Source organism: Ovis canadensis, chromosome 1 (genome assembly GCF_042477335.2).
Source record: "Ovis canadensis isolate MfBH-ARS-UI-01 breed Bighorn chromosome 1, ARS-UI_OviCan_v2, whole genome shotgun sequence".
Taxonomy (NCBI): domain Eukaryota; kingdom Metazoa; phylum Chordata; class Mammalia; order Artiodactyla; family Bovidae; genus Ovis; species Ovis canadensis.
The window spans coordinates 173,517,996-173,543,975 of record NC_091245.1 but is presented as its reverse complement, the minus strand read 5'-3'; the positions used below and the strand labels follow the sequence as shown (position 1 = coordinate 173,543,975).

General features: G+C 37.8%; 1 protein-coding gene across 4 annotated transcripts in view; it reads right to left on the bottom strand.

Annotated features, from left to right (window-relative positions):
- The window catches only part of ALCAM (activated leukocyte cell adhesion molecule), a 232,352-nt gene that overhangs the window by 25,991 nt on the left and 180,381 nt on the right, over positions 1 to 25,980 (bottom strand). For 2 of the 4 annotated variants that reach the window (XM_069579189.1, XM_069579200.1), the window contains exons 7-11: positions 20,293 to 20,420; positions 18,439 to 18,571; positions 3,469 to 3,581; positions 596 to 731; positions 353 to 490 (exon numbers count right to left, since the gene is read on the bottom strand). In XM_069579189.1, coding sequence (XP_069435290.1) covers positions 353 to 490; positions 596 to 731; positions 3,469 to 3,581; positions 18,439 to 18,571; positions 20,293 to 20,420 — 648 coding nt within the window. The remainder of the gene's footprint in view (positions 1 to 352; positions 491 to 595; positions 732 to 3,468; positions 3,582 to 18,438; positions 18,572 to 20,292; positions 20,421 to 25,980) is intronic. The other 2 variants (XM_069579178.1, XM_069579211.1) reach the window with 1 other exon arrangement.

Below are 25,980 nucleotides of genomic sequence, written 5' to 3'. Positions count from 1 at the left end.
CACCCCCCACCCTATGACACCCCTCTAGGTCATCACAGAGCACCCTATGCTATATAGCAGCTTCCCATGAGATATCTATTTTATACATGGTCATATACATATGTCAATACTACTCTCTTAATTTGTCCAGATACTGACCACAACAAAATAAGTCTTTCATGCTCCATGATCCTAGGATTTTAAATTTCTCTTTGAGCTATGGTCTTCCTTTGGGAAAATTAAGAAGTTAGCAAAAGCTTTCTCTGAGGACATACTGTGAATTTCATGTTGATAATAAGTTAGCTTAGAGCTTAGGTGCCTAAATAAAACCCTACACTGGACCAAGTACAACACAAAACAAGAAGACAAATACTTGCTTGGTTTATGACACTTCCACTGCCAGTAATTGTCCACTGTATAGCTGGCTTCGGAAAACCTTCCACATGGCAGATTATTGTTTTAGACAGTCCACTAGGATCAGTTTTCTTTGTCATTTTGATTTGAGGTTTCCCTAAAAATATTACAATTAAAATAAGATGTTGAACTGAGATCATAAAAGAAACAGATATTAAATTCTCAAAGAAAATTTTAAATTGGTGCTCACGTATTTTATTACCTTCTACAATCAGAGTCAATGACTCTCTTTTCTTTAATCCTTCAACCTCTTGCAGAGCTGTTTCACAGACATAGTTTCCAGCATCCTGATAATGAAGACTAGAAAATGATGGGCTAGATCGAAGCTTGATGTTATCCTGATTAAATAAAAAGTTAATTATGTCACATGGCACAATTATAGCTCTCCATGTATTTATTATATAATAATAAAGACTGAAATTATTCTTCTGGGTTTAATGAAAATTTCTTTTCTTAACTTCAAATGCTTTCACAAATAGGCTTCCTTTTTCCTCTGTACTTTTAGAGTTAGACAAATCAGAGTTTTATTTCAGACTCTTCCATTTACTGAATTTATATTTGGAACAAGTTCATAAACTTCTGAGATTCAGCTTCCTTACTTATAAATAGGGTAGTAATCTTACCATATTAAAGACAGTTATCAAGATATTGAATCTATTACAGAACAATTAAGACAAAAATGTTTTTTAAAGAAAACTTTTAAATGGCTTACTATACTAAAATTTCTATGAACAAAGAAAATGCAACATTTAACTTTGAAAATAATTTGATATATAGAAAATAATACTATTTACCAGGAATTGAAATGCTCCTAAGGCAACTAAACACAATCTTAAGATTATATGGTCTTTGTACACTATAATTTTTTTTCCATTTCCATCAACTAACCAATAGCCAGGCAATATTGATCAGCACTACTGATATGAGTTATTCAATCAACAACAGTGACTGCAGCTTATGTGGAAACTGGTTTAACCAAGTAAACTTAGCTTCTCTAGTTCTGAGTAAAACACACTGTGAGTGTTCATGTACCAGAAACCTATCAAACCCTTTGACCATTAACTACCACAAACACATCATGTTAAGTATTCAGTCTATGGAGTGACATTTTAACTATCTGAGCAAAGGAAATGTGATGAAGCTGTGTTTAAGAGAAAATGAAATAATAAACCGAGTTTTAAGAGTTAAGATAACAAGTAACAGAGGATCTGGCATGAAAAGAGATAAAAAACCAATAGAAAATAATTTACATTTTCATCTAAAAGAAACATCTAAAAGAAACTTCCCACAACTTTTTACAAAAATAATTCTTGTCAACCCCTATTTTAAGTGGTTTGATATGTTTTTGTCAACTCATTACTGGTTAAGTGCTTCTGCTACATGTCACATTACAGGAATAAACAGACTGGGTGTATACTAGTTAAGGATTTGAGTGGAGGGAACATAGTAACAACCTTTCCCTTTGTTGATAAAGAAAAAAAGTGAATGTGAAGTCGCTCAGTCCTGTCCAACTCTTTGGGACCCCATGGACTATAGCCTACCAGGCTCCTCCGTTCATGGGACTTTCCAGGCAAGGGTACTGGAGGGGGTTGCCATTGCCTTCTCGACACAGGGATTGAACCCAGGTCTCCCACATTGTAGGCAGACACTTTACCATCTGAGCCACCAGGGAAGTCCTGGTGATAACCTTACCTATGTTGATAACCTTAGTTAATAACCTTATCTCAAATCACCAATTTCCAATCCTACTGATCTCACTCTAAAAAGATAACAGCAATGTTTGGGTCCTCAGATAATGACCTACATTTCAGATGATAACAAGAACATAAGCACTCAGGACAACATATTAAAAAGCAGAGACATTACTTTGCTGACAAAGGTCCATCTAGACAAAGCTATTAGTCATGTATGGATGTGAGAGTTGGACCATAAAGAAAGCTGAGCACCGAAGAATTGACACTTTTGAACTGTAGTGTTGGAGAAGACTCTTGAGGGTCCCTTGGACTACATGGAGATCCAACCAGTCAATTGTAAAGGAAATCAGTCCTGAATATTCATTGGAAGGACTGATGTTGAAGCTGAAGCTCCAATATTTTGGCCACCTGATGCAAAGAACTGACTCATTTGAAAAGACCCTGATGCTGAGAAAAACTGAAAGGGGGAGAAGAAGGGGACAATAGAGGATGAGATGGTTGGATGGCATCACCGACTCAATGGTCATGAGTTTGGATAAACTCAAGGAGTTGGTGATGGACAAGGAAGCCTGGCGTGCTAAGGTTCATGGGGTCACAAAGAGTCGGACACAACTGAGCAACAGAACTAAACTGAACTAAAACACTCAGGAAATACAGACAAAGCTCCTAGTATGTTCCAAGTGTTCTACTATGGCGCAGGGGTGAAAAGAGATTGCTACTAATTCATGGAGCCCACATTCAGACACTTAAGGTCAGTCTCCAGAAAGGCAGAAGGTTATGTCACTAAAGTGTGGTGTTTATGCTCGGTAAGGCCTGAGCCTGATCCTCTACTCTGTCACCTATGAGCTCTCTGATTTCTCTCACTTCAAGTTCTTTCAAATAATGTAAGGAACTAACCATTTTCTTGCATATTTCACAGGGTTGTTATAAACACACTGTTAACAGCATTATGGGTTAAAACACACTGGAAATTGCTAAAATATATAACTGTACATGTGTGTGTGTCCATAGTGAAGTGAAGTCGCTCAGTTGTGTCCGACTCTTTGTGACCCCATAGACGGTAGCCTACCAGGCTCCTCTGTCCATGGGATTTTCCAGGCAAGAGTACTGGATTGGGTTGCCACATATGCATGTGTATATGTGTATAATTATTTAGTAGATACACATAATTAAATTAATGCCCCAAACTAAGTTTCAGAGCAACAATTATGGATGCCATAGTGATGTTGAGTACCTCTAAATTTTATTATAGTAATCTTTATTATTACATATACAAAGAGAGTATGAGTTTGGGTGTATATACATATTACACATGAATATTACAAGAGAAGCCTAAAAGGAGTCAGTCCAAAAGTGGAACATTACCAAGAATATTACTTACTTTCATCCACACCACAGTTGCATTCCTACTGGCAGATATTGTGCATGACACAGGCAGAGCATCGCCTATCTGCTTGGTCACCTCCCCACTTGGGTTTAAGGACAAATCCAAATCTGTGAAGCATAAAAATATGCTTTAAATACAACTCCAGAAAGTAAGACAGTCAAAATATTTTTGGAGAAAAATATAGAGGAAAGAAAGAAAAACTCCTGCTAACTCTACTTGAAATTCAAAAGTGATTTATGTGACTGAAATAACTCAAGTGTACAATAATCGCTCTAGTTTTTCAAGCCAGCTTTCAGACCAGTTTGGACAAGTGCAAATGGTCAATTTAATTGATTATGCATTTATATGCAGTTAACATGATTGATGTTTTGAATGCATGTAAGTATTCATCTGGGGTCTATCACCTTCAGAAAAAAATTCTTAAATCACTTCTGGAAGAAAATAAAGAAAGATGATGACTAAGTAAATATTATGAAAAGAACTGATAAGATATACCATGGGAAATCAAGTATATTTAGATAGCAGGTGATAAACTAAGATATCATAAAGTATTTACATGTTCCCTCAGAGAGAAATGACTACAGTAGCTAGATATTTTTAAAAAATGCTATTCCATTTCTCTTGCAGTGGAAATTTTAAATTTATTTTTTTTTGTTGAAGGATAATTGCTTTATAGAATTTTGTTGTTCTCTGTCAAACTCCAACATGAATCAGCCATAGGTATACATATATCCCCTCCCTTTAGAACCTCCCTCCCATCTCCCACCCCATCCCACCCCCTAAGTTGATACAGAGCCGCTGTTTGAGTTTCCCAAGCCATACAGCAAATCCCCGTTGGCTATCTATTTTACATATGGTAATGTAAGTTTCCATGTTACTCTTACCATACATCTCATCCTCTCCTCCCCTCTCCCTAGGTCCATAAGTCTATTCTCTATGTCTGTTTCTCCTTGTTGCCCTGAAAATAAATTCTTCAGTACCATTTTCCCAGATTCCATATATATGCATTAGAATATGATATTTATCTTTCCTTTTCTGAATTACTTCACTCTGTATAATAGGCTCTAGGTTTATCCACCTCATTACCACTGGCTCAAATGCATTCCTTTTTATGGCTGAGTAATATTCCATTGTGTATATGCACCATAACTTCTTATCCATTCATCTGTCTATGGACATCTTCCATGTTTTAGGTATTGTAAATAGTGCTGCAGTGAACAATGGGATACATGTGTCTTTTTCATTTTGGTTTCCTCAGGCTATATGCTTAGGAGTGGGATTGCTGGGCCATATGGTGGTTTTATTCCTAGTTTTTTAAGGAATCTCCAAACTGTCTCGCATAGTAGCTGTATCAATTTACATTCCCACCAACAGTGGAAGAGGGTTCCCTTTTCTCCACACACTTTCCAGCATTTACTGTTTGTAGACATTTTGATGATGGCCATTCTGACTGGTGTGAGGTGATATCTCATTGTAGTTTTGATTTGCATTTCTCTAATAATGAGCGATGTTGAACATCTTTTCATGTGCTTGTATGTGTGTATGTCTTCTTTGGAGAAATGTCTGTTTAGGTCTTTTCCCCACTTTTTGATTGGCTTGTTTGTTTTTATGGTATTGAGTTGTGTGAGGAAATTAATGCTTTGTCAGTTGTTTTATTTGCTATTATTTACTACCATTCTGAGGATTGTCTTTTCACCTTGCTTATAGTTTCTTTTGCTGTGCAAAAGCTTTTAAGTTTAATCAGGTCCCACTTGTTTACTTTTGTTTTTATTTCTGTTACTCTAGGACGTGGGCCATAGAGGAACTTGCTTTGATTTATGTCATCAATTGTTCTGCCTATGTTTTCCTCTAAGATTTTTATAGTTTCTGGTCTTATATTTAAGCCTTTAATCCATTTGGAGTTTATATTTGTGTATGGTGTTAGGAACTGTTTTAATTTCATTCTTTTATATGTAGCTGCCCAGTTTTTCCAGCACCATTTATTGAAGAGGCTGTCTTTGTGCCATTGTATATTCTTGCCTCCTTTGTCAAAAATAAGGTACCCATATGTGCATGGGTTTATTTCTTTGCTTTCTACCTTGTTCCATTGGTTTATATTTCCGTTTTAGTACCAGTACGATACTGTCTTGATGACTGTAGCTTTGTAGTATATCTGAAGTCAGGAAGGGTGATTCCTCCAGCTACATTCTTCTTTCTTAAGACTGCTTTGGTTATTTGGGGTCTTTTGAGTTTCCATATGAATCATGAACTATTTTGTTCTAGTTCTGTGAAAAATGCCATTGGTAATTTCCTAGGGATCACAATGAATCTGTAGATTGCATTTGGTAATATAGTCATTTTCACAATATTGATTCTTCCTACCCAGGAACAAGGAATATCTCTCCATCTGTTTACATCACCTTTGATTTCTTTCATTAGTGTCTTATAATTTTCTGTGTACAGTTCATCTCCTTCAGTAAGTTTATTCCTAGATATTTAGTTATTTTTGTTGCAATGGTGAATGGGATTGATTCCTTAATTTCTCTTTCTGATTTTTTCATTGTTAATATATAGAAATGCAAGTGATTTCTGTGCATTGATTTTGTATCCTGCAACTTTGCTAAATTCACTGATTAGCTCTAGTAATTTTCAGCTACTATCATTAGGGTTTTCTATGTGCAGTATTACGTCATCTGCAAACAGTGAGAGCTTTACTTCTTTTCTGATCTGGATTCCTTTCATTTCTTATTCTTCTCTGATTGCTGTAGCTAGGACTTCCAGAAGTAAGTAGAACAACAGTGATAAAAGTGGACACCTTTGTCTTGTTCCTGATCTTAGGGGGAATGCTTTCAGCTTTTCACTGAGAATAATGTTTGCTGTAGGCTTATCGTATATGGCCTTTACTATGTTGAGGTAGGTTCCTTCTATGCCCATTTTTTGAAGAGTTTTAATAAATTGGTGCTCAATTTTGTCAAAGGCTTTTTCTGTATCTATTGAGATGATTGTACGGTTTTTATCTTTCAATTTGTTAATATGGTGTATCACATTGATTGATTTGTGTATACTGAAGAACCTTTGCATCCCTGGAATAAACCCAGCTTGATCATGGTGTATGAGCTTTTTGATGTTTTGCTGAATTCTGTTTGATAAAATTTTTTGAGGATTTTTGCATCTTGTTCATTAGTGATATTGGCCTATAGTTTTTTGTGTGGGTGTGTTGTCTTTGTCTGGTTTTGGTATTAGGGTGATGGTGGCCTCATAGAACAAGTTTGGAAGTGTTTCTTCCTTTGCAATTTTTGGAAAGAGTTTTAGAAGGATAGGCATTAGCTCTTCTCTATTTGATAGAATTCTCCTGTGAAGCCATCTGGTCCTGGGTTTTTGTTTTTTGGGAGATTTTTGATCACAGCTTCCATTTCAGTGCTTGTAATTGGGTTGTTCATAATTTCTATTTCTCCTGGTTCAGTCTTGGAAGATCAAACTATTTTAACAATCTGTCCATTTCTTCCAGGTTGTCTATTTTATTGCCATATAGATATTCATAACAGCTTTTTATACTCCTTTGTATTTCTGCATTGTCTGTTGTAACCTTTCCTTTTTCATTTTTAATTGTGTTGTTCGATTCTTCTCTCTTTTTTTCCCCGATGATCCTGGCTAATGGTTTGTCAATTTTGTTTATCATCTCAGTAAACCACCTTTTAGTTTTATTAATCTTTACTACTTTTGTTTCTTTTTCCATTATTTCTGCTTGGATCTTTATGATTTCTTTCTTTCTATTGATTTTGGGATTTTTCTGTTCTTCTTTTTCCAGTTGTTTTAGGTGTAAAGTTAGGTTGTCTATTCAATGTTTTTCTTATTTCTTGAGGTAGGATTGTATTGCTATAAACTTCCCTCTTAGAACTGCTTTTGCTGTATCCCACAGGTTTTGAGTTGTCATGTTTTCATTGTCATTTGTTTCTAGAAATTTTTTGATTTCCCTTTTGATTTCTTTGGTAACCTGTTGGTTACTTAGGAATGTGTTATTTGACCTCAATATGTTTGTGTTTCTTGCACTTTTTTCCTTGTAATTGATATCTAGTCTCATAGTATTGTGGTCAGAGAAGATGCTTGATGCAATTTCAATTTTCTTAAATTTACTGAGGCTTGATTTGTGACCCAAGATGTGGTCTGTCCTGGGGAATGTTCCATGTGCACTTGAGAAGAAGGTGTATTCTTCTGCATTTGGATGGAATGTCCTGAAGATATCAATGAGATCCATCTCATCTAATGTATCATTTAAGACTTTTGTTTTCTTATTAATTTTCTGTTTTGATGAACTGTCCATTGGTGTGAGTGGCATATTAAAGTCTCCTACTATTATTGAGTTATTGTTAATTTCTCCTTTTATGTCTGTTAGTGTTTGTCTTATGTATTGAGGTGCTCCTATGTTGGGTGAATATTTTCAATTTTTATGTCTTCCTCTTGGATTAATCCCTTGATCATTATGTAGTGTCCTTCCTTATCTCTTGTAATCTTTATTTTCAGGTCTATTTTGTTGATATAAGGATTGCTACTCCAGCTTTCTTTTGCTTCCCATTTGCATGGAATATATTTTCCAATCCTCTGATTTTCAGTCTATATGTGTCTTTAGGCCTGAAGTTGGTCTCTTGTAGACAGCATATATATGAGTCATGTTTTGTATCCATTAAGCCAGTCTGTGTCTTTTGGTTGGAGCATTTAATCCATTTACATTTAAAGTAATTACTGATATATATTCCTGTTGCCATTTTCTTAATTGCTTGGGGTTGATTTTGTAGATCTTTTTTCTTCTGTTGTATTTCTTGACTGTATAAGTCCCTTTAACATTTGTTGTTAAGGTGGTTTGGTGGTACTGAATTCTCTTAACTTTTGCTTCTCTGAAAAGCTTTTTCTTTCTCCATCAATTTTAAATGAGATTTTTGCTGGGTACAATAATCTTGGTTGTAAGATTTTTCCCTTTCAGTACTTTAAATATATCCTGTCATTCCCTTCTGGCCTGTAGAGTTTCTGCTGAAAGATCAGCTGTTAAGCATATGGGGTTTCCCTTGTATGTTACTTGTTGCTTCTTCTGTGCTGCTTTTAATATTCTTTCTTTTGTATTTAGTCTTTGTTAGTTTGATTAGTATGTCTCTTGGCATGTTTCTCCTTGGGTTTATCCTGTATGGGACGCTTTGTGTCTCTTGGACTTGAATGACTATTTCCTTTTCCATGTTGGGGAAATTTTCAACTATAATTTCTTCAAAAATTTTCTCATATCCTTTCTTTTTCTCTTCCTCTTCCGGGACCCCTATAATTTGAGTGTTGGTACATTTGATATTGTCCCAGAGGTCTCTGAGACTATCCTCAGTTGCTTTTATTCTTTTTTACTTTATTTTGCTCTTCAGAAGTTATTTCTACCATTTTATATTCCAGCTCACTGATTCATTCTTCTGCTTCAGATATTCTGATATTTATTTCTTCTAGAGTAGTTTTGATTTCAGTAATTGTGCTGTTTGTCTTTGTATGTTTATTCTTTAATTCTTCTAGGTCTTTGTTAATTGATTCTTGCATTTTCTCCATTTTGTTTTCAATATTTTTGATCATCTTTACTATCATTATTCTGAATTCTTTTTCAAGCAGTTAGCCTATTTCCTCTTCTTTTATTTGTACTTCTCTGTTTCTAGTTTGTTCCTTCATCTGTGTAGTATTTCTCTGCCTTTTCATTACTATTATTTTTAACTTATTGTGTTTGAGGTCTCTTTTTCCAAGGCTTCATGGAAAGTTGAATTCTTTCCTTCAAGAAGGTTGAATTCTTTCTTCCTTTTGGTTTCTGCCATCCTAAAGTTGATCCAGTGGTTTGTGAAAGCTTCTTATAGGGTGGGATTTGTGCTGAGTTTTTGTTTGTTTGTTTTTTTCCTCTGATGGGCTAGGCTGAGTGAGGTGGTAATCCTCTCTGCTGATGATTGGGTTTGTATTATTTTTTTGTTTGTTGCTTAGATGAGGTGTCCTGCACAGGGTGCTACTGGTGGTTGGGTGATGCTGGGTCTTGTATTTAAGTGGTTTGTTTGTGTGAGTTCTCACTATTTGATACTCCTTAGGGTTAGTTCCCTGGTAGTCTAAGGTTTTGGAGTCAGTGCTTCCATTCCAAAGGCTCAGGGCTTGATCTCTAATCAGAAAAGAAGATTCCACAAGTGGCTTTTTATGGCATTAAGTGAGATTAAAACAGATATCAAAAAATGAGAACTCAAAGATGAACTGCGGACAAATGGCAGTTACAAAATCAGGCAAATAATAATTAAAATAATAGAATATACACACACATATATATACACCCATGAGCAAAGTCAAAACTGTCCAACAAAAATAAAGTACAGTCGATTGACCCAGCAAACAAAGGAAATAAAAAATTATATTTACCAGTTAAGAATAAAACTAACTAAAGCACAAACTCAAAAAAAAATACTAAAGCAAGGTGCCAAATGAGGAATAAAGCTATGAAAACAAAACTAACAAATATGTTGAGAGGAAAGAAAGAAAAGAAAGAAAAGATAGATATGCAAAGTTAAACAGAGGTAGATGAAGATTTATACTTATTAAAGATTAACTGCAAGGGGAAAAGAACAGTAGGAAAGGCAAACAAAGGAATAAATGTAGAGAAAATATAACAGGTTTAAAAAAATTAAAATTTAGAATTATTAAAAAGAGAAAAGGAAAACAAAACAAACAAACAAACCAAGAAAAACAGAAGAAAAAAAAATAGAAAGGAAAACCACTGAACTTCAAAAGCCCAATGTAGAGGCAGAGGTTTATAACAAAAATAAAAAGTGTGACTGAATATATACATATACACCTATAAGCAAAATCAAAACAGTCCAACAAAATAAAGTACAGTCGATTGACCCAGCAAAAAAAGGAAATAAAAAATTATGTCTCCCAGAAAAAAACTAACTAAAGCACAAACTGGAAAACAAAACTAAAGCAAAGTGCCAATTGGGGAATAAAGCAATGAAAATAAAACTAACAAATATGTTGAGCAGAAAGGAAAGAAAGAAAAAATAGATATGCAAAATTAAATAGAAGTAGGTAAAAAAGATTTATATATCTTAAAGATTAGCAAGGGGAAAAGAACAGTAGGAAAAGCAAACAAAGGAATAAATGTAGAAAAAATAATAGTAGTTTTAAAAAATTAAAAATAAAAAAAGAGAAAAGAAAAAAAAAAAAGGAAAACTCCACAGAACGGCAAAAGCCCAACATAGAGGCAGAGGTTTATAACAATAAAAAAAATGTGACTGAGAAAACAAAAATCTCAAAAGCTTAATTGGATTTCATAGTGCCAATAAAATAGATGACTACAACAGAGGGGGTTCAAAAAAGGAAAACAAAAAGAAAAAAATCCAAAAGATTCTACAGAACAAGTCAAAACATAAGAATAATAAATGTTTTTCTTGAGTCACTGCTGTCAGGGTCCTTACTCTTGCTGGGAGTCACAGTCTACCTTACCTCCCTAGAATGCCTTCCAACACTGTGCTGATCTCTGGACCTGCTTTGGGCAAGGCAACTCAGATTCAACTCAGATTCTGGTCCTACTCCTGTGTGTTCTTGCCTCCAATGTCCACAGCTATCAGAAAGTGAAAGTGAAGTCGCTCAGTCGTGTCCGACTCTTAGTGACCCCATGGACTACAGCCTACCAGGCGCCTCCATCCATGGGATTTTCCAGGCAAAAGTACTGGAGTGGGGTGCCATTGCCTTTTCCTTCTATTAGAACTAGTGCATTTTCTTTTGTGGAAGCTCTCAATGACCTTTTATATATTCCATAGACAGAGTCTGCCTAGTTGATTGTGTGGATTTAGTCTGTAGCTTGCACAGCTGGTGGGAAGGTTTTGGGTCTTCCTTAGCCACACTGCCTGTGTGTTTCAATTGTGGTTTTATTTCCACCTCTACATGTGGGTCATCCACTGAGGTTTGTTCTTGAGGCTGCCCTGGAGGACTTGGATTTGTCCCTGTGAGGGCCAGGTGGAGGTGGTGCAGCTGCTTGGGTCACAGGGGTTCTGGTAGCACCAGGTACTCAGAGGAGTTGGCAGCTAGGGCAGCAGGGAATATAGTGCTCTAGAAGGGTATGGCAACCAGTATTGGCCAATATGCTCCAGTATTCTTGCCTGGAGGATTCCCCTCCCTGACAGAGAAGCCTGGCAGGTCACAGTCTACAGGGTCTCAAAGACTTGGACAGGACTGAAGTGACCCTATGCGCATAGACAAAAGACTTTTTTTGCCTGTGGCAGTTCTGCCCCAGTGAGAGTTGAGTGTGAAGGTGGCACAGGTGTTTGCCTTGCGGGGACCCTGGCAGTGCCAACTGTGCAGGACACGGACTGCCTCCCTGCAGGAATTATGGCCCGATAAGAGTCTTTTTTCGAGCCTCTTGTAGCTGACGATCAGAAGGCCTCTTTGGCCAGTCTTTCTCCGTAGTTCCACCCATTCAGGCATTTAGTGGGTTCCCTTGCCTTGGGTCCTTCTGTGTTGTTTGGCATATAGAGGGGCCCCCTGGCTGGGGTCCTACTCTAGTTCTGCACCTGGGTGGGGTCCTACTTTGTAGTTCAGTGCGTCAGGTGTTTGATGGGCCAGCGTCTGTATCGTTCAGCTGCTGATGCTGGCAAGTGGGGAGAAAGGCTATGGTGATGGCTCCACCCGCTACGTGTGACTCGGCATTACTGCCTTGCTTCCATGGCTGCCTGGCTTTCCTCCACTGGCATTTCCCACCAAGACCTCTTCCCTCACATCCTCTCGATCTGTCTCTCTGCAGTGAACAGCATCCCTTGCTCTGGGATTGCTCCACAATCTCTAAACCCCAGCTCCCAGCCACTGCACCTTCCAGGGGACCAGCATCCTGTCTGGGGTGTGTAAGGCTGCAGCAAGGACTGTCTGATTCTCATTCCATTTAAACTGCCACAGATCAGCTGTTTCACTCTCAGCTTTAAATACTTCTCCTCTGACTCAGACAATTGCTTTGATGTAGGGATCGACCATTGCTTCAGTTCCCCTACCCAAGAAGGGAAAGTCCAGTCCTTCTACCACTCCTGGTTTTTCCCCTAGTTCCTTCATCCTACTGAGCTTGGCGTGGTTTTATATATTCTTTTCCACTGGTCAGGTACTTCTAATCTGCTCTCAGCTGGTGTTCTGCATGCACTTCTGTGTCTGAAGGTGTATTCCTGATGTATCCGTGGAGAGAGAAGTGTTCCACATCCCCCTACTCCTCACCGTCTTGTTCTTCCCAGTTGAAGTTTTAAATAAGATTTGTTAGGTACATTGTCAGCAGACACCGTTTTTTAAAAACACAGCATAAACACATCTAAGGAAGTATAATCTTTAAGATGGAAAGTAATTTCTATAAAAAACTACTGTCATAGTATGATTTGTATAGGGGAAATCCAGTTCAATAGAACCTTTATTGTACAGCTACTATGTTTCAAGCACTGACAGGAGATACTGAGGTGGATAATGAGCTTACAATTCACAGTTTGAGGTAGAGGTAATATGCACTCAACTATGTGATGACACTACATAGCAGCATGAAATCAGTACCTAGTGGTAAATGTGTTATAGATTAGGAGCTCAAGAAACATTTGCTGAAAAACTAGAGTAAAGGCTACAGACAGAGGTACAAGCGAAGACTTACAGGAGAGTGGAGAACAGAACCAAACTGGGTTTCAAGGCAGTAATAAAGATTTTGTATGGGAGGTGATATCTGTTTGAGGCCCCTGATGGTTGAGAAGGGCTTTGATAAGTGGAGATGTTGGTAAAACTTCTGCCACATAAGCAAAGGCAAAGAGGTGAGAGAGGGTGGTGGATTTCACAATGGTGAGTAAAATGGCATCAGTGGTTAAAACACATGGAAGATAAACCTATACAAGTAATTAAGGCTAGCCTATGAAGGACTATGCTTGCCATACTAAGTGAAGTGAAAGTACTAGTCTTTGCAACCCTATGGACTGTAACCTGCTAGGCTCCTCTGTCTTTGGAATTCTCCAGGCAAGAATTATGGACTGGGTAGCCATTCCCTTCTCCAGGGGTTCTTCCCAACCCAGGGATTGAACTCGGGTCTCCTGCATTTCAGGTGGATTCTTTACTGTCTGAGCCACCAGGGAAGTCCATTTCAATTTGGTGATTTAGATGTATTCATTTATTAGTTCAATAAATATTCAGAGATGACAAAGCTTATTAGACATTATTAGAGTTATTGTATGCATGTGTGCTAAGTTGCTTCAGTCGTGTTTGACTCTGTATGACCTTATGTACTGTAGCCAGCCAGGCTCCTTCTGTGTTCATGGGATTCTCCAGGCCAGAATACTGGAGTGGGTTGTCATGCCCTCCTCCAGGGAATCTTCCCTACCCAGGGGCTGAACTCACATCTCTTAAGTCTCCTGCACTGGCAGGCATGTTCTTTACCACTAGCACCACCTGGGAAGACTGCCATACAGAGTTGGGACTCTATCCTATGGCAGTGGGGATTTGCCATTGCACCTTGTCCTTCCCATTGGTTTTTCATGTTATAATCACAATTTGTTGATTGTTTGCAACATTATTTTTAATACTTGTTTCACCTACTAGGCTATAAGCATCATGAGGGTAGGGACCATGACCTGAGTTGTCACTGTGTATCCACAGTGCCTGCCACAGTGTAGTCCTTCAAAAACTATTGTTGAATGAAGTGAAGAAGCATGTTTCTCAGTTTCTCATTAATATAAAAATATACATTATCACATAGAAAAGTGGAGTTTCCTTAGACTATTTTGTTGAGTTATATTTAGATGAAAATTCAATGCAGGTCGAGTTAAATCTTTTATTAGTTGGACAGATAACTTGCAGGTGAGAAGACAGAAGAAGTTATTTTAAAGAATGATGATGGACTTTGAAAGCTCAGATGAAGAATCTGTACGTGAATGAATCAGCAGAGCACTAGTACTTCAGCAACTATGATTCTGTGGACTGAAAGCCTGATGAGAGGCCTGTTTTGCTATCCTATGCAAGTGCTGGTGGGCACTTCTCTATCCACTCCTTTTAGTAATCTATGAAAAGAAAACAAATCTTGCTGTTTTGGAAACAATTTAGGATAAGTAGGTTAAGATAGGATTTTTATGTTTTAATTTCATGTGAAAGTGAAAGTGTTAATCACTCAGTTGTGTCTGACTCTTTGCAACCCCATAGACTATAGGCCTCCAGGCTCCTCTGTCTATGGATTTTCCAGGCAAGAATACTGGAGTGGGTGCCATTTCCTTCTCCAGGGTTCATTTCATGTAATTTAGAGGAAAATCTTGATTTACTTGCAATGTTGGTGGCTCAGCTGGTAAAGAATCTACCTGCAATGCAGGAGACCCAGTTCAATTCCTGGGTCAGGAAGATCCCCTGGAGAATGGATAGGCTATCTACTCTAGTATTCTTGGGCTTCCCTGGTGGCTCAGCTGGTAAAGAATCCACCTGCAATGCAGGAGACCTGGGTTCAATCCTGGGTTGGGAAGATCCCCTGGAGAAGGGAATGGCTACCCATTCCCAGTATTCTAGTCTGGAGAATTCCATGGACTGTATAGTCTATGGGGTACCAAAGAGTCGACACGACTGAGTGACTCTCACTTTCTTCACTACTTTAGCTTTTAAAGAGCAATACAGGCTTTAAAGCCCAGTGTTAGAGCCTACCTTGCAAAACCTAAATGTATTTAAATCAAATATAATTAAATTGTGCTGAAATTCAATTAAACTGTTGCATGCTTTTAATTTTTTTTTTAACCACAGCTGATCACTGAGTTATTATGCAGCTGCAGCCAAGCCTTTTACCTAATCCTTCTGCTCTCTCTTCCTTTCTGCCTGATATCCAGGTGGGTTCTGAGTAGCTAGTATCTCTTAAACATAACCACACTGAACCATCTCTAAGCACTGGATTATTGGTTACTGGTCCAAAGATCTCATGAGCAATGATTACAGAAAGTTATTCCACAGGCAATTCTATCTACTGGTTATATTCGCTCACTTCACTTCTTTTTACCTATAGAGCAAACTGGATAAATGATCCCAGGACAGAATAGTTCTCAGAGAAAAGGTAGCACAGTTGTTGTCTGAGAAGTTGCTGCTTTCTCTCTAACTCGCCCCTGATGCCAGACACATTCTGATCTGTTCAACATGAAAATGAGCCAACAGAGAAGTAGCTTGGTTGTGAATCTTAATATTTGACTGTCACCACAGTGCCCTCCAGGGTGTGCTCCCAACATGAGACACTCAAAAGCAACCGGCTGGTTACTCTATTCCCCAATGTACTGCCTTACATCTCCTTCAAAGTTTTAACTCCTCTCCTACATGTTTTCTGAGCATTATGGGTAAAGTGAAAGATTTAGAAACATTTTCTCAGAACAGTTTCTAACATCTCTTTCCATTTTGAAACAAAGAAACACTCATAATTAATGGGATTATAATGGATCATGTCTAGAGAAACCTTACTATAATGGATCATGGTTAGAGGTGTTGTTGGGTACAATGGACTTACTAAAAACTTTGATCTATATCTCTAAGCAAAACTGACATTTGCCCAAAGAACGCTGTGAATTCTAGTGTCACCAGGGAGAAGTTCAAATTAGTTTCCTATTTCTACAATGCATTGGGTACATCAGTAATATAGTCAGTCAGGAATTACAAAAAAAAGAATTGAAATAAAGGTCTATTTTCTATATATATTTATTATTTTCAATCTACTGGAATAAATATAACTTTTGGAGCATCTGGTGTATAAAAGAGGGTTAAAAAGTATGTTCAGGGTGATTTTCAAGTTATGTTTCCAGAAAATTTCTCTCCTTCTGTACAGAGACCATTAAGCAATTCTTGGTGGTATCTACTTCCTCCTCCAAAGTTGAGTCTATTCAACTTTGTGTTGCTTGGGTTGAGGGATTAAGAGTACTCTGTAAATTAAAAAAGATACTTAATCTATACTTTTCTAGGCCAAATGAAAACCTTTTAAACTTCAAGAATACTCTAATATTAACTTAAAATATAAAACAATTTGTTATTTTAAGGTGTATGTATTGTTGTTATTGTTTAGTTGATAAGTTGCATCCTACTTTTTGTGAATCCATGGACTACAGCATGCTAGGCTCCCCTGTCCTTCACTATCTCCCAGAGTTTGCTCAGATTCATGTCCATTTAGTTGTGATGCTATCTAAACATCTCATACTCTGCTGCCCCCTTCTTCTTTTGCTTTCAGTCTTTCCCAGCATCATGGTCTTTTCCAGTGAGTTGGATCTTCGCATCAGGTGGCCAAAGTATTGCAACTTCAGCTTCAGCATTGGTCCTTCCAATGCATATTCAGGGATGATTTCTTTTAGGTTTGACTGATTAGATCTCCTTGTAGTCCAAGGGACTCTCAAAAGTCTTCTCAAGCACCCCAATTCAAAAGAATCAATTCTTTGGCACTCAGCCTTTTTTATGGTTCAACTCTCACATCCATACATGACTTCTGGAAAAACCATAGCTTTGACTATATAGACTTTTGTCTGCCAAGTAACGTCTCTGCTTTTTAGTACACTGTCTAGATTTGTCAAAGATTTTCTTCCAAGGAGCCAGCATCTTTTAATTTCATGGCTGCAGTCACCATCTGAGGTGATTTTTAGCCCAAGAAAATAAAGTCTGTCACTGTTTCCATTGTTTCCCCATCTATTTGCCATGAAGTGATAGGACTGTGTGCCATGATTTTCATTTTTTGAATGTTGAATTTTAAGCCAGCTTTTTTACTCTCCTCTTTCACTTTCATCAAGAGGCTCTTTAGTTCTTCTTCACTTTCTGCCATTAGAGTGGTAACATCTGCATATCTGAGGTTGTTGATATTTCCCCCAGCATTCTTGATTCCAGCTTGTGATTCACCCAGTGCAGCATTTTGCATGACGTACTCTGTATAAGTTAAATAAGCAGGATGACAATATACAGCTTTGATGTACTCCTTTCCCAATTTGGAATGAATCCATTGTTTTATGTCCAGGTGTAAGTGTTGCTTCTTGACCTGCATACAGGTTTCTCAGGAGGCAGGTAAAGTAGTCTGGCATTCCCATCTCTTCAAGAATTTTTCACAGTTTGTTGTGATCCATGCAGTCAAAGGCTTTAGCATAGTCAGTGAAGCAGAAGTAGATGCTTTTTCTGGAATTCCCTTGCTTTCTCTATGATCCAACAAATGCTGGCAACTTGATCTCTGGTTCTTCTGCCTTTTCTAACATCAGCTTGTAAATCTGTAAGTTCTCAGTTCAGACACTGCTGATGCCTTTCTTGGATACTGAGCAGAATCACTTGAAATGAGTACAGCTGTGTGGTAGTTTGAACTTACACACAAGAACTATACAAAAAAGTTCTTAATGACCGGGATAACCACAATAGTGTGGTATCACTCACCTAGAGCCAAACACTCTGAAGTGTGAAGTCAAGTGGACCTTATGAAGCATTGCTACAAACAAAGCTAGTGGAGGTGATGGAATTCCAGCTGAGCTACTTCAAATCTTAAAAAGATAATGCTATTAAAGTGCTGCACTCAACATGTCAGCAAATTTGGAAAACTCAGTAGCGGCCACAGCACTGGAAAATGTTAGTTTTTATTCCAATCCCAAAGAGAGCAATGTCAAAGAATATTAAAAAAAAAAAAAAGATGCAGATGAATTTTGTTAATACCACCAATTGAAGACATTTAGATAGAAGACAGAGGTTTATCACTGCCAACAGTTACAATTATTAGATCCGTTCAAGATTTTAACACTGCAGGGCAAATTTAATATTGTAGGACAAAGGGTAACATCAGATATGCAGATGTTACCACTCTAATGGCAGGACCAAATTTGGGTTCACTCTGATGGTCTCTAGTATATCTATTGAAATCACATTATTTAAGAGTACAATTTATTTGAAAAGACAGCAGAGTTAGACTATGAGAAAAAGGCCTTTCAAATGAAGTTAGTAAAGAAGAATAAATTGACTTACAGTGAACTGTGATGGCTGCTGAAGCAATCATGCTTTTTTTGTCTACCAGGGAGCATTTATAGTCTCCTGTCGCATTGCGTTTCACATCTGTCAGTGTGTAAGTATTTGAACTTCTAATTCCTTCAGGCTGTCCCTTTTGTTAGAGGTAAAAACATCAGATGATTATACTTGGTAGCTACAATAAGAACAGTTGTATTTGTTGATAAAAATGACATTTTTCTCAGATAAGAAAAAAAAAGGAATGTGTTTCTTCAATTGGAAAAATGATATTAGATTTTGTATGATCTGAATCCTGGGAAAATAACTGATAATTTGATTCTAAGGATATTGAGAAGGTAATTTGCATTGTACTGATGGCATATATTTTGACATTATGGCTTGTGTTAAAGTAAAATTTTAAAAATAGCTAATGTTTTATTTTTACATTTATCTCTTAATTTGACAAAAAGATTTGAGAGAGCTTAAAAGAAAACATAACATATATCAAATTAAAGAAAGAAAGCAAGGAGGGAGAAAAGAAAGGAAGGAAGAGAAGTAGAAGGGGAGGGAAGGAGGGAGGAAGGAAGGAAGAGAGGAGAAAATAAATTTTTAAAAGAAAAAAGAACTAGTAACTAAGAATTTAAAATTTTTTTTAAGTATTGGGAGTATATATTAACAAAAAACATAGTGACTGCTAAAACTGAGACACAAATTTGGCTCTGTAAACCCTGAAAATCAACGTAGAAACATAATTAGTTTAAAATTTTCATTTGCATATCAGGCAAAAACACTATGTCAATTTATTAGGATACATAGAATCATCTGTCAACATTTAAGTATAAAAGTGAAACTGAAAAGTTTAGTTGCTCCATCGTGTCCAACTCTTGGTGATCCCATGGACTGTAGGCTACCAGGTTCCTCTGCCCAGGGAATCTTCCAGGCAAGAATATTAGAGTGGGTTGACATTCCCTTCTCCAGGGGATCTTGACCCAGGAATTGAACCTGGGTCTCCTGCATTGCACATAGATTCTTTTCATCTGAGCCACTAGGAAAGCTCCTTAAAGTAAAAAGAAATCACTTATACTTGTCTTCTGAGTAATCAGTGGTTGATAGTCTTAAGCATTACTGAACAATGCAGTGGATGGCATTATGAACAGACCTCTGCAGTAAACATAGTAAGAGTTGCATATGGCTTCTCCCAAAGGAAAATTTTCTCAAACACAAACCTGAGAAGGCTGTGGGAGAGCAAGCAAGTGTCCTCAGACGTAGCTCTCATCTAGTCTGGCTCCACAGCACTATGACATCTAGAACACAGCCAAATTATCCTCTAGACATCACTTCTTTCAGTTCCAATACTGATAAAAGTTAAGAAAATGGCCCTTCATGACCATGTATGATGGCAAGATATAGCCCATTGCTTTCCTCTATCAAGCTAAATATAATGGGTAACACAAGTGTCCCTATATTGGAAATTCAGGGACGTGTTCAGGAACACCCTCTGTGCGGATTTAGAATCCACATCAAACCATTTGCTATCATCATTCTACATTTTATATTTGTCTGCTTATGAAGAGCAGATTTTTATAGTTTATTTGGATAATGAGACTTTGAGTTTCTACCATTATGGTTTCCTATGATCAGCTCTTCTCCTCTTTGTCCCTGATTCCACTTAACATTGAATAAAAAAAGGCAAGAACACTGGCATATGCCAAAAAACTTTTAAAGGACATTCCATAGGTGTCCGTTGTCTCCAAGAATAACATCCTTTCTCACTTAAGCTGCCCAAGAACATACAATTCTTAACGTCAGCCAACTGCCAAACAATAGGACAGAATGATTGCAGTCTAGCTCAAGTAAAAATCCTGAATCACTTACTGGTAAGTAAAACAAAAACTCCTCAGGAGGAGGGTTACCATTTCCCAAGCATTTAAGAGTGATATTGTCCCCTTCTTTGATGGCATTTTTTGATGGCAGCACTTGTATTGTCACCTGCTCTGTAGGATCTGCAAGAGTCACAAACACGAGTTAACCATTTCATCAACTACCAAATTACTTTGTACATATAATGTAAGTGACTAAATTATACACAATTTTCTCAAGAAGCTAGTAATGGTAATTACTTAAATGTATCTTTTTATAAAAGGACTGAAGTTAATAGCTACTTGCTATAACAAGTACTAATCTTGGTTAGAGCAAACTACAAAGAAGCTCTGTTACATAAAAATCAATTTCTTCTTAGCAAAATGTCTTTACCTGAAATAGGAATGACCATAATTATTTTATGTGTAAAAGACCAGTAGGAACAATCTCACTGCATAATCTCATTATAAGGACATTTAACTATATTACACATATCTTACAGTTTGGAAAGATTGCTAGAAAAAGAGCTGAAACTATCAGGCACCCCCACACTCATATTACACAATAATATCTTATATTAAATAAAAAGGGACATGAGCCAAATAATACCAGGAAGATTTTTGGTCTGCAGGTGAGCAGATTTGCTTTCAGAAAGATGAATCCCATAAACAGAGCGAGACCCTTAATATAATACAATCAATAGAACTGTGGATGTATTGTAATTCTTTTCTGTTCATTGGAGCCAAGATGCAACTTTAAATTCCATTTTGGTCATTTTTAAGGAGAAAATAGGGCTAAAGGGTATTCTTTGGTCAAGGCTACTGCTCAAAAGTAGAATGCTAAAGGAATTAAAAGTTGGTTGCACAGTGGACCATATCTACCCAACAGGAAATCAAAGCAGGAGGTGTTGGCAGTTATAAATGACCCACTTTCTAATATATTCACTTGTTATTTAGCTGGTAATACAGTGAACAATGAATTTTGAAATCATATGATGTAAAGGTTTATTTTAGAGAGCCTTTTCCACAAGGCTTAATAACTACTGAGGCATGTGTCTATATTTCCAAACTGGCAGCACTAAAAATAATCCATCTATGAAGACTTACTTTGCTATTAGCTAATAAACTGAGATGAATAAGTGGTATAGCTGTTTTTTCTTCTATCTCTTGCAATCATTTACTTGCCTTTCTAAGATTAAAGGCAGAAAAAAAAAAAAAAAAAAAAGAAGCCCAGAAGGGTTGTTATAGATTGCCTCTGACTTTTTTCATGCTTGGGCATTTCTGAATATTTGCCCAGAAGGTTCTGAGGCTAAACAGTAATTGACTTAATATACTTGTTCATTTTTCTGAATTTGCCCGAGGTAATTCCCTGACCAGTTCTCAGTACAGTGGGAAAGTAAATAAAGTTTGTCCCCCACTGGCCTTCCATTTCTAGGCCTCCCTCACTCATTCACATGGCCCTTCTCTGCTTGGTTTTGGTCTGTCTCACGTTATTGCAGCATATCTCTGACCAAAGCTGACACCAGAATAGCTAGGAATCATAATCGATCTGACTTTCTGCTTTATTTTAACCCTGCTTGTCTGTATCCCTTCTTCAATAGGCTCTGCTCGGTACTGGAGAGTTGAAGACCTAGACTGAGATCAGGAGGTTAATGTAACACGTTGGAGTTTTAACAGCAGCTTTCTGGATGCCGGCTAATGTGTGTCCAACAAAATTAATGATCTCATACTCTCCCTTTGACTTTGAATTTTACTCTGTTAGTAAATCATCAGTCTGCCAGTTACTCCGGCTTCCTCCTTTGTCCTCTTTTATCCACTCAATCACCCGATCTTAATGACTAATCCTTATATTTTGCATCTGATTCTTCCCTTCTCTTCTCCCAACACTTCCCTAGTGAAGGCTCTAATTAATCTACATCTGAAACATTGCCACTAAACATCATTTAGTTCCTCACCATAAGCCTTTCTCTTTTCTACATCTTTATACATATTTTCTCTAAATCAGTTTTGGAAATAGTGCTTTGACTATTACAATGATATTTAAAAGTCTTCATGCATTCCCAACAAGCGAAGATTGAAATAAAAATTTGTTAATCTGGTATCCACAACTGCTTTGAACTTACTTTGGGTAAGAATCCTATATCTCACTACTCCATATATACCCCTAAACAAAAGGGTCTACTCTATTTTTCTTTATCTCATTTCTCCATTTATCTTATGTTTATTCATTTGGTTAATACTTGTTTAGTTCAAGTACTAAGTGCTGGAGTTACAAACTTGAGAACAGCAATTCCCTGTCTTTAGTGAACTCTCAGTTTATTTATGATGACATCAAACTTCTAAAGTAAGACTGTAACAACATTAAAACTGCTTAATGTGCATAAGCATAGCAATCACTGGTAGCTTATAGATTCACCAGAGGAGGAAGTTTCCAGTAGGAGTTGACCCTGGAGCTAGGTTTTGAAAAATAAGATATTTGCTGGATAATAAAGGTGACAGCATATGAATAAGAATGTACACGGTATTCTACAGGAGGGATCTGGAAAAAAGAACGGATTACAAAAGACAGTGAAGTGGCGAAGGCTGAGAAAGGAAAGGACCATGGCTATAGGAGACTCAAGGCATGTTGAAATTGAGAATGTAAACATCACCCTGAGCGATCTGGTAGTTGCCCCAAGAGTTTTCATCACAGGAGTAACATGTTCACATTTGTGCTTTAGAAATATATTTCTGGCAGCAGCTTGCAGGGCAGTTTGGGGTGAATAGATAGGAAAATTATTTTAGAAGCTGTTACAAAAATACCAGCAATGAGGAATGGTGGCATAATCTTCAGTTCAGTTCAGTTCAGTTCAGTTTAGTCGCTCAGTCGTGTCTGACTCTTTGCGACCCCATGAATCGCAGCATGCGATTTGGCCTCCCTGTCCATCACCAACTCCCGAAGTTCACCCAAACTCATGTCCATCGAGTCGGTGATACCATCCAGCGATCTCATCCTCTGTTGCCCCCTTCTTCTCCTGCCCCCAATCCCTCCCAGCATCAGAGTCTTTTCCAATGAGTCAACTCTTTGCATGAGGTGGCCAAAGTATTGGAGTTTCAGCTTTAGCATCAGTCCTTCCAATGAACACCCAGGCCTGATCTCCTTTAGAATGGACTGGTTGGATCTCCTTGCAGTCCAAGGGACTCTCAAGAGTCTTCTCCAACACCAAAGTCCAAAAGCATCAATTCTTCAGCACTCAGCCTTCTTCACAGTCCAACTCTCATATCCATACACGACCACTGGAAAAACCATAGCCTTGAATAGACAAACCTTTGTTGGTAAAGTAATGTCTCTGCTTTTCAATATGCTGTCTAGATTGGTCATAACTTTCCTTCCAAGGAGTAAGCGTCTTTTAATTTCATGGCTACAATCACCATCTGCAGTGATTTTGGAGCCCCAAAAAATAAAGTCTGAGTTTCCACTTTTTCCCCATCTATTTCCCATGAAGTGATGGGACTGGATGCCATGATCTTAGTTTTCTGAATGCTGAGTTTTAAGCCAACTTTTTCACTCTCTTCTTTCACTTGAATCAAGGCTTTTTAGTTCCTCTTCACTTTCTGCCATAAGGGTAGTGTCATCTGCATATCTGGGGTTATTGATATTTCTCCTGGCAATCTTGATTCCAGTTTGTGCTTCTTCCATCCCAGTGTTTCTCATGATGTACTCTGCATATAAGTTAAATAAGCAGCGTGACAATATACAGCCTTGATGTACTCTTTTTCTTATTTGGAACAGTCTGTTGTTTCATGCCCAGTTCTAACTGTTGCTTCCTAACCTGCATATAGGTTTCTCAAGAGGCAGCTCAGGTGGTCTGGTATTCCCATCTCTCTCAGAATTTTCCACAGTTTACTGTGATACACACAAAGGCTTTGGCATAGTCAATAAAGCAGAAATAGATATTTTTCTGGAATTCTCTTGCTGTTTCAATGATCCAGCAGATGTCAGCAATATGATCTCTGGTTCCTCTGCCTTTTCTAAAACCAGCTTGAACAACAGGAAGTTCATGGTTCACATACTGCTGAAGCCTGGCTTGGAGAATTTTGAGCATTACTTTACTACTGTGTGAGATGGGTGCAATTGTGTGGTAGTTTGAGCATTCTTTGGCATTGCCTTTCTTTGGGATTAGAATGAAAACTGACCTCTTCCAGTCCTGTGGCCACTGCTGAGTTTTCCAAATTTGCTGGCATATTGAGTGCAGCACTTTCACAGCATCATCTTTCAGGATTTGAAATAGCTCAACTGGAATTCCATCACTTCCACTAGCTTTGTTCGTAGTGATGCTTTCTAAGGCCCACTTGACTTCACATTCCAGGATATCTGGCTCTAGGTGAGTGATCACACCATCATGATTATCTTGCTCATGAAGATCTTTTTTGTACAGTTCTTCTGTGTATTCTTGCCACCTCTTCTTAATATCTTCTGCTTCTTTTAGGTCCATACCATTTCTGTCCTTTCTCGAGCCCATCTTTGCATGAAATGTTCCCTTGGTATCTCTAATTTTTTTGAAGAGATCTCTAGTCTTTCCCATTCTGTTGTTTTCCTCTATTTCTTTGCGTTGATCACTGAGGAAGGCTTTCTTATCTCTCCTTGCTATTCTTTGGAACTCTGCATTCCGATGCTTATATCTTTTCTTTTCTCCTTCACTTTTCGCTTCTCTTTTTTTTTTTTCCACAGCTATTTGTAAGGTCTCACCAGACAGTCATTTTGCTTTTTTGCATTTCTTTTCCATGGGGATGGTCTTGATCCTTGTATCCTGTACAATGCCATGAAACTCAGTCCATAGTTCATCAGGCACTCTATCTATAAGATCTAGTCCCTTAAATCTGTTTCTCACTTCCACTGTATAATCATAAGGAATTTGATTTAGGTCATACCTGAATGGTCTAGTGGTTTTCCCTACTTTCTTCAATTTAAGTCTGAATCTGGCAATAAGGAGTTCATGATCTGAGTCACAGTCAGCTCCTGGTCTTGTTTTCGCTGACTGCATAGAGCTTCTTCATCTTGGCTGCAAAGAATATAATCAAAATGATTTCGGTGTTGCCCATCTGGTGATGTCCATGTGTAGAGTCTTCTGTTGTGTTTCATTATAGGGGACTAGAACGCAAAAGTAGGAAGTCAAAAAACACCTGGGGTAACAGGCAAATTTGGCCTTGGAATACGGAATGAAGCAGGGTAAAGGCTAATAGAGTTTTGCCAAGAGAACACACTGGTCATAGCAAACACCCTCTAGATCCAACGACACAAGAGAAGGCATAATCTTAGGCAGTGTCAAAAGGCACAATTATAGACACACAGATGAAAGAGGTATACTGTGAATCAGATATACACAGATGAAAGAGGTAGATTCTATAAAACTTTGAAGATGAATTGATCACTTTTTTTTTCTTGAATGTATACTTCTGTACTTCTCATTTAGCTCCTCCTTCTCTTCTCTGAAGTCATCCTGGAGCAATGAAAATCACTCAGTCATGTCCAACTCTTTGCTACCCCATGGACTATACAGTGTATGGAGTTATCCAGGCCAGAATACTGGAGTGAGTACCCGTTCCTGTCTCCAGGGGATCTTCCCAACCGAAGGATTGAACCTAGGTCTCCCGCACTGCAGTACCAGCTGAGCCACCAGGGAAGCCCATGAATACTGGCATGGGTAGCCTATCCATTCTCCAG